At 37.6% G+C, this 17,930-nt stretch overlaps 2 protein-coding genes across 2 annotated transcripts; both read right to left on the bottom strand.

The window, feature by feature from the left end:
- Nucleotides 1–387: 387 nt before the first annotated feature.
- On the bottom strand, nt 388–15,833 carry LOC148161744 (polyserase-2-like). Its single transcript, XM_088020582.1, has 9 exons — nt 14,182–15,833; nt 13,480–13,662; nt 12,355–12,615; nt 12,054–12,187; nt 11,643–11,943; nt 2,817–2,952; nt 2,195–2,442; nt 1,199–1,332; nt 388–657 (listed from the first exon to the last, which is right to left on the bottom strand). Exons 3-9 carry the CDS (start codon nt 12,521–12,523, stop codon nt 388–390), a joined length of 1,392 nt encoding a protein of 463 aa, XP_087876708.1. The 5' UTR covers nt 12,524–12,615; nt 13,480–13,662; nt 14,182–15,833.
- Nucleotides 14,466–16,550, bottom strand: LOC148161743 (uncharacterized). The gene is made up of 2 exons (XM_088020588.1): nt 15,886–16,550; nt 14,466–14,478 (listed from the first exon to the last, which is right to left on the bottom strand). The coding sequence occupies exons 1-2, from the start codon at nt 16,548–16,550 to the stop codon at nt 14,466–14,468; spliced, it is 678 nt and encodes a 225-aa protein (XP_087876714.1).
- Nucleotides 16,551–17,930: the final 1,380 nt, after the last annotated feature.

Here is a 17,930-nt window from a genome sequence, read left to right as displayed (position 1 = left end):
ATTCTCTTTAACAACTGAAATAGAATAAGTTTAGGCGTATATGTTTTTGATAGAACACATGAGCGCTCTGAAGTTTTATGAGGTGTGATTATGTATTTGTCAACTTTTCAATGTGATTTATTTTTTTATATTATCTTATTAACTATTATCACAAGTCATGGTGGAAGGTTTTACATTTTTGAAATTTTAATTGTTAAAATATTTTTTTTTACAATGTTAAAAGACTGTCATTTTAATGGATAGAATTGATGCTTTTCTAAGGAATAACTGCAGAGAAGTTAGGGTCTTAATACAACTGTTTTGTTTTAATTGGAAGTTCTGATCTCTTTTTTTTTTTTTTTTTATCACAGTGTGACCAGATTGGTACTGGTCATTATAACCACTGGTTTACAATAGACTCTGCATTACAAGAATCATTAATGATGAAAGTGGTAGTGTTGCCTGTTTATGAAGACTAGATGACTTTGGCTTTTCCACCCAAGGCATGAGTGCCTGGTTTAGGGGATGACCTGTTTTGGCTGATGTGGAAAATATCCAGGAATAGTGTGGGCTGACAATGGTAGCAAGTGCCTTTAGACTGGTAAAGCCTATCTGTCTCCAGCTGCCATTTCCAGACACTGGTCTGCACATAACAGCACTGCCAGGAGTCACAGGTTCCTGTGAAGGCAATGGTAGAATTTTGATTAAAGCCACTGTCTTAAATTCTTACTTATTATTAGACTTTGTTAGTTGGAAAAGAGAAAAACTATTCAGAAAATAAAGAGGTCTCAAATAGCTAGCAGCCAATCAATATAATTACCAAATAGATTCTTCTCATAGGAAACTACTGATAATGCCATTGACCGTTAGTCCATAAAGATGGCATTTATAAAGGCAAATTAAGGTTTCAGATATGATGAAATTTAGAAGCCATGTATTAGAATATACAGAATTATATGAAATTCCTAATTTCTATGGACACCACCAAAACAGCATTTCAGTGTGGATAGTTAAGAATAACAAGTGTCAGATAAACCAGAGATTAATAGCATACATTTTTGAGGAAGTTTGTTCTGTAAGTAATTTTGTTTATTCCCACTGAACAAAAACCCAATTTCTTATATTTATAACTTACTAATTGCATGGTCTACATTTTTATATGTAGAAAAATTTATAGTTTCTATGAATTAGAATTAAAAAATGAACAGGAACTGTTTACCACATTCGTATCAGAGCCTTTCTCCTGAGTAATGAAGCAGATAATAGAACTGCCAATGTCAGGGTGGAGGTGGGCACAGCCTGAAGCTCCCATCACCTGCATCTGTAACATTTCTGGATTCTCATCTGTTTCTCCTAGAAAAACAGGTATAAAATAAGAAGTCCAAGAGATATAGCCTGCATTGTAACACTAACTAATGAGATGATATCATCATCACTTTAAATTATCTCTAAGTTTTAATGCCAAAAAACTTCATTTATTTTGTTATCACCTTCTTACTGCACATATTTATCCATTCTAATAATTTTCTTCACGTTTTAAATGCCATTCCAAATAATTTGCAATTTTATTTTCATTTGTAAAATATATTTCAAGTCATATCTAACTTCATTTTCTTAAGTATAAGTAAAAACAATGACCTATGTTTTTCATTATTATAAAGTTAGCACATTTAGGAAGCAGTCCATGTCTACTTTATTTACTAAACTTGACTGTACACAGAAAGATCTACCTTGTATCATTTTGCACATTTGAAATCTTATGTAGTCATTATCAAAACTATCATTTTATAAAACCAAAACAAATCCCAGAGAATATCTCTTATTTTGATCAAAACCCAGACACTGAAAATAGAAGAATCACAGGATGATGGAATCCCTGGTTACACAGCCACATTTTCTTTTTACATTTCGGATCATGTTGTTAATCTAGTATTTACTAATGATTTCTTAGGGTCTCCTTGGATAGTAAGTAGCATGCAATTATAAAACTCCTGAAACCCTTGACTAAATTTTTTCACTGTTAATATAAGTCGATAGTTAAATACAAATTTTTCATGTTCCCATTAAAAATTAGTTGAGTTATGAAAAAAAATTAAAATTAATAATGGAGACAATATTGGCTAGAATTCTTACCTGAATTTTAACATCAAACAAATGGATCCCCCATCTCACATATTTTAGAACCACTGTCCTAATAAGCAAATTAACTACTGACCTGGTTTGAGAACTCTTGGCCCAGAAAGCCGGCATTCTGAGCTACTGAGGTTCTTCAGATGTCCCAATGGTGCTAAGAGCTGAATGGGAGTCTGGACCTCTTGAAGGAGCAGCAGTGCTAGATCATTTCTTGCTGCCCCACTCACCAACCGAAATCTCTCATGCAGTAGAATGTTAGACACCTTAATAACTCTCAGAGGTGCTCCAGGGTGCTTCAGGCCTAGTATTACAGCAGTGTCTTCAGGATTCCTAAGTGTGTAGTTAGAGACTAATTAGAATATATTCACTAGGATATATGAGGCCTTAACAGCCATCAGTATTAGGCTTTGTAATGTATTCCATTAGCTATGATGTATAAAGTTCCTACTTTACCTGTAGGGAAATCAGAACACTATGAAAACTCAAAATTCATACACAGTGGAACTAGGGAGGTATTAACTAAAGGAAATATCAATCAAACACGCTGAGGCAAATTTCTTGCCTAGCCTGATGCAAAGATTCTATAGAGATAAGAGATACTGTTCAGGCATAATATGAAGTGAATTAATTCAAAGAAGACTTCAACAAACTAATTTGAAAATACTTTAGCACAGTGTATTATATGAAGCAGGATGCAAACTTACATGTTCCTGACACAGTGGGCAGCAGTGAGAACCCAAGAGCTGCTAACAAGGGAACCACTGCAAATTTGACTGCCACAGCTGATGATCATGGCTTGCCAAGGCATGGCATATCGTAGAGAAATTCGATCTGCTAAAGCTGAGAATAAAAGTAAATTCAGTAGAATCGTCATCTGTAGCCCATCTTTAAAGTTTTTCATCCTTCCTATCCCTTCTAAACTTATCACGGTTACTAAAATTGACTTGCAAACACACAGTCTGTATTGTTACATATATGCTATTTCCCTAAAAGGAATAATTGCCTTATTGTTATGTTTCCAGATCAATCATTTCTTTATGGTCCAGTTTAATTACCTTTCATTTGTCAAACTATTGGGAACTATTATAGGTCTCTTCCCAAGGGGAATTCTTTTTCAGCTGTTAGTTTGCTTAGTTAGGAGTCATTAATATAGTAAGCAATAAAAAAAGAAGCAAAATTTTATTTGACCATTTATTGGAGAAATAAATTTAAAAATTTCAGTGGAACAGAAGGAACTGAGCTTAATTACTTTTTAAATATTCAGTGACACTTAGGAGGGGATGATGGTGGTATAGCAGGAAGACACTATAGTCACCCCATGCAATGAACACAACTATATAACCATCAAATTATCTGAAATGCAACATAATTTGATCTGAAGACTGAGAGAACATACATGTTCAGCTAAAGAGACAGAAGCAGCCATATCAAAGAAGGCAGGAAGTGTGGAGATGTTGTTTGGGAGAGAAATGGCTCATGGCCACTGCAGTGGGTAGGGAGCAATGATGTAGAAGAAGGGTGACAGACAGACTAGCACACATAGCAGTGCACAAGGATAACAAACCCCATAGGAATTAGCTTGGAAAGTGAAAGGGGCTGAATTTTGTAGTTTTAAAGGTCAGTAGGCTTGGCTCTGGGAGAGCCCAGAGGCCTTGAGGCTGCTCCTAGAGAAAAGACAGGTAAACAGCCTGGGAACATACAGTGTGGAAACAGCAATCTGAAGAGCACCTGGGCCACACAGCAGAGAGGCTTCAGTTCAGAGAATGTCCCAGAGGCAGTGTTCATAGACAGACCGTCTCCAGGAACAAAGGATCTAGAAAGTACCATTTATGTCCCCTGCCCCTCAGAATAAACACAGGGCCACCTGCGGTAACCAGTGCAGCATGGTTGCTTGCTACACAACTTTTTTACACCATGTTCCACCCCTTTGTGCCCTGGCAAGACTGCCCTTCTCAGTCAAATTTGCCTCAGTCTCAGTGTGGTGGATTTTTCACCAGGGTGGCCTTCCCATAACCCTAGTACAAACTCCTGCCTATGTCACATCTCCCAACCTGAGAGTTTTGTGAAGCCTTGCGTCCAGAGGCAGTGGTAACACATCTCATTTCACAAGCAGTCCAGAACACACCTAGTTAAAACCAACCACATTCAGGCCAGAGTTTAAACACTACCCAGAGCAGGTGAAGAGAGCCACTGTAAAAGACTGGCTGAAATGATAAAGTGGCCAGAATGAAACAAAAGAACAAAGGCAGCACACACTGGAAGCATGCCTGGAAGTGGCAGCATTTGGGGAACAGTAACACGATACAGCAGGTCACTACAGGACCTCTTCTTCCTAAGACCATTACTGTCCAAAGAGGAATTGTAGCTAACCTCCCTAACACAGAGAAATAGGCATGGAGACTTAGACAAAATAAAAAGATGGAGAAATCTGTCTTAAATGAAAGACCAAGATAAGGCCAAGGCCAGATGTCTAAGCAAAACTGCTATAAGTGGCATGCTTGATAGAGGATTCAAAATAATGGTCATAAGGATACTCACTGGATTGAGAAAAGACTGGAAGGCATCAGTGAGACTACTAACACAAAAAATAACATAGGAGATAAAGGGCTTAATAAATGAAATGCGAAACATTCTTGATGGCATGAAGAATAGAAGAAATGAGGAACAAATTAATGATCTAGGAGACAGAATAATGGAAAGTAATCAAGCTGAACAAAAGAGAGAAGAGAGAAGTACACAAAATGAGAATAAACTCAGTGACTCCATCAAATGTAATAACATTCATTTTATAGGAGCCAAGAAGTAGAGAGAAAAGGGGGCACAGAAATTATTTAAAGAGATAGTAACTGAAACTCCCCTAATCTGGAGAAGGAAACATATCCAGATGCACGAAGCACAGAAACCCCTCCACAAAATCAACAAAAGTAGACCCACACCAAGATTTAAACTTACACCAAGTAATTAATTTAATTTAATTCCACCAAGTAATTAAACTAGCAAAATACAGTGACAAGACAAAATTTTGAAAGCAGCAAAACAAAAGAAGGCAGTTACATACAAGGAAAATGCATAAGGATAAGAGTGGATTTTCAGCAGGAAGGAGTGGCATGATATTTTTAAAGTGCTAAATGCGAAAAATCTGCAGCCAAGAATACTCTATCTAGCAAGGCTATCCTTCAGAACAGAAGGAAAGATAGTTTTCCAGGCAAAAGACAACTAAAGAAGTTGGTGACCAGTAAACCAGTTCTGCAAGAAATATTAAAAGGGGACTCTTTGAGTGGAAACAGGAGACCAAAAGTTATAGTAGGAAGGTAGGAAACATATGAGGAGTAAAAATTAACACTTCTATAAAATGTCATGCAAGGAACTCAGAAAATAAAAGGATTTAAAATATGACAGCATACGGGGACTGGGTGGCTCATTTGGTTAAGCCCCTTGATTTTGGTCTGGTTTATGATCTCAGGGTTTTGAGTTTGAGCCCAAGTCCAGCTCCATGTTGGTCATAGAGTCTGTTTAAGATTCTCTCTCTCCCTTTCCCCCATCCCTCCCCTCCCCTCTTGCTCACGCTTTCTCAAAAAATAAACAAATAGATAAATAAAGAGATAAATAACAGCAGATATTAAAATGAGAGGCGGAAAGGAGTAAAGAATGGTTTCAAGCTTAAATGACCATAAACTTAATATAGACTGCTACATGTAGAAGATATTATATACAAACCTAATGGTAACTACAAATCAAAGACACTAATAAATATGCAAAGAATAAAGAAAAAATAACCAGGTATATCACTAAAGAAAATCAGCAAACCATTAAAGAAAGACAAGAATGTATCAAAGAAAATCTTCATAAACAACCACAAAGCAAATACATTGATATGTATTTAACAATAATTATGTTGAATGTAAATGGAGTGAATATTCCAATCAGAAGACAAAGAGTGACACAATGGATGTGTCCATCCATGGGGAAGACCCATCTGTATGCTGTCTATAATAGACTCATTTGAGACCTAAAGACACCTGCAGATTGAAATGAGGGGATGGAAAAACATTTATCATGCAAATGGCTATAAAAAGAAAGCCGAAGTGGCAATACTTTTATTGTACAAACTAGACTTTAGATTTTTAAAAAAATTTTTATTTGACAGAGAGAGAGAGAGAGAGCACAAGCAGGGGGAGTGGCAGGCAGAGGCAGAGGGAGAAGCAGGCTCCCCACGGAGGAGGGGGAGCCCAATGTGGGACTCCATCCCAGGATCCTGGATCCCAGGATCATGACCTGAGCCGAAGGCAGTCGCCCAACCAACTGAGCCACCCAGGCACCCCAAACTGGACTTTTAAACAAAGACTATTAACAAAAGACAAAGAAGGGCACTATATAATCATAAAAGGGACAATCCAACAAGAAGATCTAAAACTTGTAAATATTTCTACACCCAACATGGGAGAACCCAAATACATAAAGCAGTTAATAACATTAAGGAACTCATTGATAATAATGAAATAATAGTAGTGGACTTTAACACCACACTTACATCAATGGACAGATCATCCAAACAGAAAATCAACAAGGAAACAGGGCTTTAAATGACATAATGGACCAGATAAACTTAACATATATAATCATGACATTCCAACCTAAAAGAGCAAAGGACACATTCTTTTCAAGTGCATTTGGGTCATTCTCCAGAATAGATCACATGTAAGCCCACAAAACAGGCCTCAAGAAATTCAAGATGGAAGTCATACCATGCATCTTTTCTGACCACAATGCTATAAAATGAGAAATTAACCACAAGAAAAAAAAATCTGGAAAGACCACAAATACATGGAAGTTAAACTAAATATAAGTAATGAATAAGTGAACCAGGAAATCAGAGAAGGAATAAAAAAGTACATGGAAATAAATGAAAATGAAAACACAACAGTCCAAAACTGTTGAGTTTCATCAAAAGTGGTCCTAAGAGGGAAGTACATAGCAATACATACCTAGTTCAACCAGCAAGAAAAGTCTCAAATAAGCTCACCTTACACCTAAAGGAGCTAGCGAAAGAACAATAAACAAAGCCTAAAACCAGGAGAAGGAAGGAAATTATAAACATGAAAACAGAAATAAATGATATAGAAACTAAAAACAACAACAGAACAGATCAATGAAACCAAGAGCTGGTTCTTGGAAAAATACTAATAAAATTGATAAGCCTCCAGGCAGATTTATCAAGAAGCAAAGAGGAAGGACTAAAATAAATAAAATTACAAATGAGAGAGAAATAACAACCAACACCACAAAAATACAAACAGATATACAGATAATTATAAGAAAATATGAGAAACTATATGCCAACAAACTGGACAACTTGGAAGCAATTGGTAAATTCCTAGAAAAAGGAATAGAAAATTTGAAAAGATTGATTACCAACCTATAAATTGAATCAGTAATAATAATGATAAAAAAAACTCCCAACAAACAAAAGTCCAGGATGAGATGGCTCCCCAGATGAATTCTACCAAACATTCAGAGTTAATACCTATTCTCAAACTATTCCTAAATACAGAAAAGGAAGGATCACTTCCAAATCCATTCTATGAGGAGAGAATTACTCTAAAATCAAAACCAGAGAAACGCTCCACTAAAAAAGACAATAGGCCAATATCTGATGAACACGGATGGAAAAATTCCTGAGAAAATACTAGCAAATCAAATAGAACAATACATTAAATAAATCATTCACCCACTCAAATCGGATTTATTTCTGAGTGGTAGGTGGTTCAGTTATCACAAATCAATGTGATATACCATCAATAAAAGGATAAAACCATATGATTATTTCAAGAGACACAGAAAAAGCATTTGACAAAGTACAAATATCCATTCATGATAAAGATCCTCACCAAGGTAGATTTAGAAGGAACATACTGCAACATAATAAAGGCCATATATGAAAACCCCAGACACCATCAACCACAATGGCAAAAAACAGAGCTCTTTCCCTATTTAGGAAAAAAAAAATGATGTCCACTCTCACCACTGTTATTAATCATAGTATTAGAAGTCCTAGCCTCGGCAATCAGATAAGCACTAGAATCAAAGGCATCCAGTCAGCAAGAAAGAAGCAAAACTTTCACTACCTGCAGATGACGTGACACTATATACAGAAAACTGACATGACTCCAACAAAAATTCAGGTAGAACTGATAAAGTCAAGTCTCAGGATACAAAGTAAATGTGCAGAAATCTGTTACATTTCTATACACCAATTAATGAGCAGCAAAAAGAGAAATTAAGAAAGCAATCCCATTTACAGTTTTACCGAAAACAATAAGATATCTAGGAATAAATGTAACCAGAGGTTTGAAAGACCTGTACTCTGAACTGTAAAACACGGATGAAAGAATTTGTAGAGCACACAAAAAATGTTGAACATCCCACAGTCATGCACTGGAAGAAAAATTACTTGAAAAGGTCTCTAACCCACAGCAATCTACAAATTTAATGTAATCCTATCAAAACACCACCCGGGTTTTTCATAGAGCTAGAAAAATCCAAAAATTTGTTTGGAACCACAGAAGAACTTTGTTTTTAAATTATTTTACGTATATATTTTTATTATTATGTTCAGTTAGCGAACATATACAGAAGAACTTTAATTGTCAAAGCAATGTTGAAAAAGAAAAGTTAAGCTGGAAGCAGTACATCTAGTCTTCAAGTTATATTACAAAGCTGTAGTGATCAATACAGTGTGGTACTGGTACAGAATATACAGATACATAACACACAAAAATAGATCAATGAAACAGAATAGAAAATCCAGAAATAATTTTGTGGTCAACTAATCTTTGACAAAGCAGAAAAGAATATCCAATGGCAAAAAGACAGTCTCTTCAACAAATGGTGTTGGGAAAACTGGACAGTCACATGCAGAAGAATGAAACTGGACCACTTTCTTACAGCATACACAAAAATAAACTCAAAATGGATTAAATGTGAAAGCTGAAACCATTAAAATCCTAGAAGAGAGCACCTATAGTAACTTCTCTTGACATCAGCCACAGCAACTTCTTACTAGACACATCTCCTGAGGCAAAGGAAACAAAAGCAAAATTTAACTATTGGGACTTCATCGGGATAAAAAGCTTCTGTACAGAAAAGGAAACAATCAACACAACTAAAGGCAGCCTGCAGAATGGGGAAAGATATTTGTAAACAATATATCTGATAAAAGGCTAGTATCGAAAATATAAAAAGCATTTGTTAAACTTAACACCCAAAAGCCCAAACCCCAGTTAGGAAATTTTCAGAAGATATGAACAGATATTCCTGCAAAGAAGACATCCAAATGGCCAACAGACACATGAAAAGATGCTCAACATCACTCATCATCAAGGAACGACAAATCAAAACCACCATGAGTTATCACCCCACACTAGTCAGAATGGCTAAAATTAAAAAAAAAAAAGAAGAAACAACAGATGTTGGCAAGGATGCAGAGAGGAACCCTCTTGCACTGTTGGTGGGAATGAAAACTGGTGCAGCCACTCTGGAGAACAGTATGGAGGTTCCTCAAGACATTAAAATAAAACTGCACTATGACCCAGCAATTGCAGTACCAGGTATTGACCCTCAGAATAAACAATAACGATTCAGAGGGGTACATGCTCCCTGATGTTTATAGTAGCAATGTCCACAATAGCCAATATATGGAAGCAGCCCATCGACAGATGAATGGATAAAGAAATGTGGTACATATATACTTTGGAATATTACTCAGTCATCAGAAAGGAATGAAATCTTGCCATTTGCAATGACAAGGATGGAACTAGAAGGTATTATTCTAAGCAAAATATGTCATTCAGAGAAAGACAAATACCATATAATTCACTCACATTTGAAATTAAAAAAAAAAAAAAAAGAGATGAGCAAAGGGGGAAAAAAAAGAGAGGCAAACCAAGAAACAGAAATTCTATTCTCAAGAAATTCTAGAGAACAAACTGATGGTTACCAAGGGGAACTCGGTGGAGGATGGGTGAAACAGGTGATGGGAATGAAGCAATGCACTTGTTGTGATGAGCACATGGTGTTGTATGGAAGTGCAGAATCGCTATATTGTACACCTGAAAGTCATATTACCATGTATGCTAACTGGAATTTAAATAACAACTTTAAAAAATTAAACCTTAGTGTGATGTGCAGTTGTTACTTTAAATATGATTTTCAGGTTTGCCACTTAGGAAAGTGAAGTTTAGAGTTTGTCATAAAAGTTTTGAGTTGAAGTAATACATATATAAATTGAAATATGGTAGAGATAAGAAGATAAGAAGTTCTTTGCTCAGATATTTCAAAGTCCTCATCACTTTGACAATTAACACAGTGTAATTCCCTGGATAGTCTAGATTCTGTCTTCACCTATTCTCTTCCCTTACTCTTTTTATACATCTTATCTCTACCATTATTTCAATTTATATATGTATTAACTACTATTACTTCAACTCAAAACTTTTGGGACAAACTCTAAAATTCACTTTCCTAAGTTGCAAACCTGAAAATCATATTTAAAGTAACAACTGCACATCACACTAAGGTTTAATTTTTTAAAGTTGTTATTTAAATTCCAGTTTGCATACATGGTAATATTACTTTCAGGTGTACAATATAGCGGTTCTACACTTCCATACAACACCATGTGCTCATCACAAGTGCTTTAGAGGGTAGGAATTGGGGGGATGGGTTATTAATACCCTGGTGGTGGGTATTAAGGAGAGCATAATGAAAGGAGCACTGGTTGTTATACACAAACAATGAATCATGGAACACTACTTCAAAAACTAATGATGTGATGTACAGTGATTGACATAACATAATGAAATAAATTTTTTTAAAAAAGCTTTAAAAAAGCACCCATTACTATGGATAGGACAGTATGAACATGATAAATAAGTTTAATTAGGTGAAAATATAATATGGAGAAATATGATTTGTTAGAAATAATTTTCTAAGGAAAGAAAAGTGAGGTTGTCATTGATGATAGTATGACAGATTTCATAATAGTAAGGAAAAGAAAGATGGTCACAATGTAACAGATTTCAGTAGAGCATATTAGAGAAATTTATATATATATTTCTACCAAGAAAGTATATTCTCAACTTAAAATTCTGACATAACTTTTGTTAAGATTCTGTGGTAGTAAAGACGTTCACGTGAGAAGAATAAAAAGTTTGAGTGTCTATGCTAACCTTGTTCCCTCTTTCTATACTGATAATGTGATTAAACCATTCTAGTTCCATGGGTATCACAGTAAATAAGAAAATTATTATAATCACGTCATCTGTATCAGAAAGAAATATTATGGCAGTTAAATAATACACCAAGGATGAAATACCTTTGGAAGTCATAAGGTTAATGATTCCTAATATTTGGTATTAAAAACTCATGCATTTCTCTGGGAAAAAACTCTCCCCCTCCTTTTCTATTTCCATTATCCTTTTCTCTTCATTTTTTTTTCATACCTCCCTGACTACCATTTTCTTGGGCCTTACTCTGAGGCTGTGGCAGAGAGATGAACTGTGGCCGAACAGAAGCAGGAGTGGCAGTAAAAGCTGAGTTGTTTGTAGAGGTAGAGACTGAAAGGGAGATGGAAGCAGAGGTAGTCATGGCCCCTTGCTGGGACCATGGTGCATGGCTGGGCCGTGTAACTCCCTGAAGCCAAAAAAGGAAAGGGCTCACTTGGCTGAAGGCGTAGGGCTTTGTGCAATGTTCATCGAAGTAACTCAAAATTCCCACCTGCACCCATGTGTTCTTTTGTTGTAGATGGCATACCAGAGGTGCCCCTAAGTCACCCTGCAAGAAACAAAGAGCAAAATGTCCATGTGCACTTTAAAGGAGGCTAGGAAGTAACTTCTGGTTTTGAAGAAGTAACTTTTGCTTTCCACACCCCTCAGCTGTATCACCTTACAGCCAGTCTCGCCAAGAGCTTGCTTGGCTTCCACACAGAAAGTGAACTCATTCAGCTTGGGCCAAAACTGGGCACATGTGCTGACTTGCAGTATTTTTAGATGCCTTTTCTGCAGAATTCCAGGACTTCCTAGTGGAAAAGGGAGAACAGAGAGGATTTTAGTTTTACCCTAGTTAGAGGGAGAAATATGGCTGAAGGAAAAGATAATCACAAACCTTCTATTACATGAAAGCATACTACTCCTTCTTTTCAAATATATCATACTTATGCTCATGTAAATATGCTGCATTACTCACCTCTCATGAGGGACCAACTGGGTAGCCAGCAGTCATACAGCTGTATATTTTTCTCTTGCTCCAGGTTCTCCTCTAGACAGATAGGAAGCACCAAGGGTTGAAAATGTAGGGGCTGTTTCAGGAAGATCAGCCCAGGACCCAAAGGTCCCTTGGGACCTAGGTAGGGCATGGCACGGGGAATGCCTACAGTTTGAGCTTGAGCAGGCTCCTGAAGATCAGTAAGCCCAACTTGGACCAGGGCTAGTGCTTCTGAGTTTTTTTCTGGGAGGGAAATTTATCAAGCATTTTATTATTACATATTTCAATGTGGAAAAGAACTCTAGAGTTAACATGAATAAAATAAAGTCCAGGTGAGCATTAAAGTACTACCATTCCCTTCACTACTCCTGTCTTATTAGGAACACTATGTTTAGACACCTTCAGAAATGAGGAGGTAAGTTTTACAATGCAAACCATTTAATTGTTGAAAATTCCTAACTTGAATTATTAGGCATCCTAATATTTATCGTGAAAGTAAAATACACCAAATACACCAAATAGTGAAATACACCAAAAACTAATGATGTACTGTATGGTGACTAACATAACATAATAAAAAAAAACACTTATTGAAATACATTTTGAAAGTTAGGAGTTGAAATATTGTATAGTAATAATATAAATAACTTTGGACAGTTATTCCCTTTCTGGGGGCTTTGTTTTCCTTGTTTGTCCAAAGACTTACTTCACTATGCTAAAAGAAGAAATAAAACTATGCTCAAAAGGATATTTTTCAAAGAGTTATAATTCTTCTACAGATCCATATATTTAAGAGATAACATGGTTGAAGTCAGAAAGTGGAAAACTGTGAACCTTACTATTTAAACTTTCCATCATTTTATTATAGGTAAAATTATACAAAAATAGGGTATCTTTTAACAGTTCTATTGATTTGGATCCTGAAATTATCTCTGAAAAACAGGTAAAGCACCCATTTATGGATATTTGAGATATGACAAGATACAAGTAGAGATGCTTTCTCTTTAGTTAAGGGAATGTAACAGATGTGACTACTGCAAGAAGATACACAAAATTTGATTTCTGTAACAAAGAATATGCACCATCTTTAAAGAATCTTGAAATGACATACTCAGACTTACATGAAATTTGCACATCTAGCTGAGGTAAGGATCCACTGTTCATTCAATACAGAGCCAGCACAGAAATGGGAGAAAGAGAGTTGCACGGAAACCATCCAAGGAAATTCACCCATGTCTGCCTCCCAGCAGTTGGGACAGTGGGGCACAAGGCCAGGTGGTAATCCACACTCTGCAGAAGGAATCCATATTTTCAATAGGTGAAGGAAGTATTATTACCTCCTTTACCTGAACAGTTTGATTTCCTATTTTTTGACTTTATCAAAGTGCTTGTAAATTTTCAACTTTAGGAAAATGCTTGGAAATATAAATTTTAACCCTATATAGTTGGGTATGGGAATAGAGATTGTCTGAATACACCTCTCTGAAAATAACATATGTCTATTCACTCCTCAAATAGAAGAGTAAACCATTTCTAAGCACTAAAAGCATTTTTATAATATGCTCTGAAAGGAACTACACTTATAAAAAAACTGTTTCTAGCAAAATTGGTCTTCTCTGAATATGTACATATCTGTTAAGATTTTGTTATCCATTCCCCATTCTCTGATCTAAATAATGGTTTGAATTATGTCCTGCCCAAGTATGAGGGCATGACTTCTGACCTATAGAGAAACTCTTGTAATTAGGCTCTAACAAAGACCTTGGTGCTAAGGATAATAACTCAAATAGATGACTACCCTGAACTTGCCTGTGGCTTCATGAGAAATAACAGCTGTCTTGAAGAGCCAGAAAGCCTGGACACTCCCTTTCCAGGCCACACCTAGGTGACACTCAGCCAAAGAAACGTTGAGTTGTGAATACTTGAGAGGATCTTGTTCAGGCTGATGAGACTTGGTTCCAGATTGAGACCCAGGCATCAGAGAAGGTTCTTTTCTTAAAAGGGTGGCTGGAGCAGCAAGCAGATATGAAAAAGTATGAGAAAGAATGTTCTCTTCAGTAAATTTTAAGGAAGACAGTTCCTTGACAGAGCTATCAGAAGAGGAGGCTAAGGCAGGAGAACAGGAGAGAAGGCTGCTGGAGAAAGAATGGAGCAAGAAGGGAAAATATAGAATAAAGGCAATATACCAGAAGAAATGACCAAATAGGAATGGGGCAATGCACATGGTGATGGGAGAGAACAAGGAATAAGAAAGGAAAATGATGGAGAGAGGGGGCTAAGAGATGTAGATGTTACATCAGGGCTTCCATTTGTTTTTGTAATTTGGAATTTGACAACCTTCGGGTAATGAAGTCTTTCAGGAAGCCAAGTACTTGCAAGGGGAAGAAAAGAAAGGGAATGTTTGTGAGCTCACTCAAACGGAGAGAATTGATTTGATATTGGCTTTCTGTTGTACCTATCTCAGTTGACAAAGCTATAAAATACTGATGTGGGGAAGGAATTATTTCTATTGGTTAAAAAAGGTACATGTTTAGACCAGGAACTGAAATGGCTAGTTAAGGGAGTTGCTCTATCTGGCTCAACCTCAGAAGGAACAAATGATATAATTCTATCGGCTTATAATGCCTGTCAGGTCTGATTTCTACTTCAGTATGGATCCATGTTCTGACTTTGTCATGTTTATGAATAGCAAATGATGCAATCATACCAGTTTCAGGGTGGGCCCAGGATCTCACTGCTTGGGTTTCAGGATGGATCCAAGGGTGAAACATACCAACTTCAGGTTGCAACCCGGAGCTGAAGATCTGAGATTCGGAATTGGTCGATGGTCTGACTTTATTCATTGGAATGTAGAACCAAGATCTAAGTGCATCAGCATCTACCTTCATCCAGGGTCTGACTGTTTGGATTTCTGAGTAGGGTTGATTCACAGTACCTCTTTGCTGAATCCAGGGGTGATTTATACCGTCAGCCTGACTCCAGGGACTGACAGATTGGGAGTCAGATTTAATCCAGGGTTGAAATGTATCACTTTGAGTCTGTAACCAAGATGTAATTGTATCAAGTTCCAATGAAGTTGGAGGTTTTACTACTTTGCCCTCTGTCTGGGTCCAAATTTGGATTGTTTCAGTTTCAGGTTGAGTCCATGATCTAACTGTATTGGCTTCAGGCTGGTTCCAAGGTTTTATTGAATCCAGTTTAGTCTGGAACCAGTGTCTTATTACTGTACCAGCTTCTAACTGGGTCAGGGGGTATATTTCTATATTTTCAGACTGGGTCCGTGATCTAATTGTAGCAGTTTCAACCTGAATCCAGGGTTGCACTGTACTGATTTCAAGCTTGGTCCAGGATCTGACTGTACTAGTTTCATACTGAGTCCAAGAGCTACTTATACCATTTTGGGTCCCAGAAGATGTCATTTGAGATTCAAGATGGGACCAAGGCCTAACTGCATCATTTTGAGTCAGGTACCAAAATGTGCCTGTATTTCTTTCAGTCCAGATACTGACTGACTGAGACCCAGGCTTGGTCCAGGGTGTGACTGTACTGCTTTTAGACTGGATCCAGAGGTTGAATATACTAGCTTCACTGTGAATCCATGGTCGCAAGGCATCACCTCCAGAAAGGGTCCAGGTTCTTACTTTGTCTTTTTCAGACTTATTCCAGGGGTGGGATATACCAGTTTTTGTTGGAATCCATGGTATGACTGTAGGAGTTTCATGTTGGGCCAAGGGCTCAAATCTATCAGTTTCAAACTGGGTCAAAGTTCTCACTGTTTGAAGTTTTGAGCAGGCCGAGGTACTTACTCTTTCTGTTTCAGGTTTAAACCAATATCTGCTAATATCAGTTTCAGATAGGGGTAAGAGTGTGGCTGCTTGTGACAAAGGCACTCTCCATGATACCAGTGTTTCAAATTCTGGCAAAGGCCATGTATTAACATTATTAATTCCAGGATGTGTCGACAGAAGAGATGCTTGATTTTCTCCTTGAATCAAGGATTGAGTAGAATCACTTTGAGGATGCAATGAAATACTGAATACACCAGCTTCAGGCAGTATCCATGATTTCTTAGACTCAGATATAAGTACAGTCCAAAATATGACCGTATCAGTTACACTCGGTATATAAGAATTTACTGCTTGATATTCAGACTGAGTCCAGGATATAATTGTGGACATTGCAGAATGTGTCCAGGATTTTACTAATGAATATTCATTATGAGTCCATATTTTCACTGTAGAAGCTTTAGTGTCTGTCAAAGGATTTAGAAGAGAGGAGGCCTGGGTCCATGTTGTGACGGTAGAAACAAGTGTCACTGTCCAGGGATTTACTGCTGGAAACACACCTTGGTTCCATGACATGACTCTGGAAGCAAGAGCCTCTGTCCAGGGATTTACTGCTGGAGGTACAGCTTGAGTCCATGATGTGACTCTGGATGTATCAGTGTCTGTCCAGGGATTTACTGCTGGAGGTACAGCTTGGGTCCGTGGAGTGACTCTGGATGCACCAGCCTCTGTCCAGGGATTTACTTCTGAAGGGATAGCTTGGGTCCATGGAGTGACTTTGGATGCATCAGCTTCTGTCCAGGGATTTATTCCTGGAGGTGCAGCTTGGGTCCATGGCATGACTCTGGATGCACCGGCGTCTGTCCAGGGATTTCCTTCTGGAGATACAGCTTGGGTCCATGATGTGACTCTGGATGTACCAGCCTCTGTCCAGGGATTTATTGCTGGAGGAAGAGCTTTGTTCCATGATGTGACTCTGGATGCACCAGCCTCTGTCCAGGGATTTATTGCTGGAGGTACACCTTGTGTCCATGGAATGACTCTGGATGCACCAGTGTCTGTCCAGGGATTTACTACTGGAAGTACAGCTTGGGTCCCTGGAAAGACTCTGGAAGTGACAGCCTCTGTCCAGGTATTTACTGCTACTGGAAATACTACTTGGATCCATGGTATGTCTCTCAAAGTGACAGCTTCTGTCCCTGGATTTACTGCTACAGATATAGCTTGGGTCCATGATGTGACTCTGGAAGCAACAGCCTCTGTCCAGGGATTTACTGCTGGAAATTCAGCTTGGATCCATGGTGTGACGCTGGAAGTGATAATCTCTGTCCAGGGATTCACAGCAAGAGCCTGACCCTGAGTTAGGGCTGTGACTGTGTCACTCTCAAATTGTGTCCAAGTTTTAACCACTACAGATTGAATAAGGGTGAATTGTGGGAATATTTCAAAAGTAGACCAAGGAATTACTGTTTTGGCTTGGGTCCAAAATATATCTGATGAAGTTAATATCTGTGTCCAAGGTTTTGCTCTTGAAGATTCATCCAGGGCCCACACTGTGACTGTATCTGCTACAGACTTTGTCCAGGGATTTAATGCTTGGGATTCGGCCTGAGGCCACAGGATAATTGTATCAGCTACAGCCTGTGTCAATGAACTTACTGCTGGATATTCAGCTTGTGTCCATGGCATGACTAAGGAAGCTACAGGCTCTATCCAAGGATTTACTTCTGGAGATTCAGTCTGAGTCCACAATATGACTATACTAGCCTCATG

Source organism: Eumetopias jubatus, unplaced genomic scaffold, assembly GCF_037043125.1.
Source record: "Eumetopias jubatus isolate StellerSeaLion01/CBP00866 unplaced genomic scaffold, mEumJub1_p1.0 scaffold_75, whole genome shotgun sequence".
NCBI lineage: Eukaryota > Metazoa > Chordata > Mammalia > Carnivora > Otariidae > Eumetopias > Eumetopias jubatus.
Note: the sequence above shows the minus strand (reverse complement) of the source record. Positions and strands in the feature narration are given on the sequence as shown.

Bases quoted from the DNA above. Each gene is read 5' to 3' on its own strand.
- LOC148161744 (XM_088020582.1), bottom strand. From the start codon at position 12,523: ATGCCCTACCTAGGTCCCAAGGGACCTTTGGGTCCTGGGCTGATCTTC. The intron at 12,188-12,354 runs GTGAGTAATGCA...CTTTTCCACTAG, and splicing joins CAGTTGGTCCCTCATGAGAG to GAAGTCCTGGAATTCTGCAG. The intron at 2,443-2,816 runs GTAAGTTTGCAT...CTACACACTTAG, and splicing joins GCCCACTGTGTCAGGAACAT to GAATCCTGAAGACACTGCTG.
- LOC148161743 (XM_088020588.1), bottom strand. From the start codon at position 16,550: ATGTCCACAATTATATCCTGGACTCAGTCTGAATATCAAGCAGTAAAT.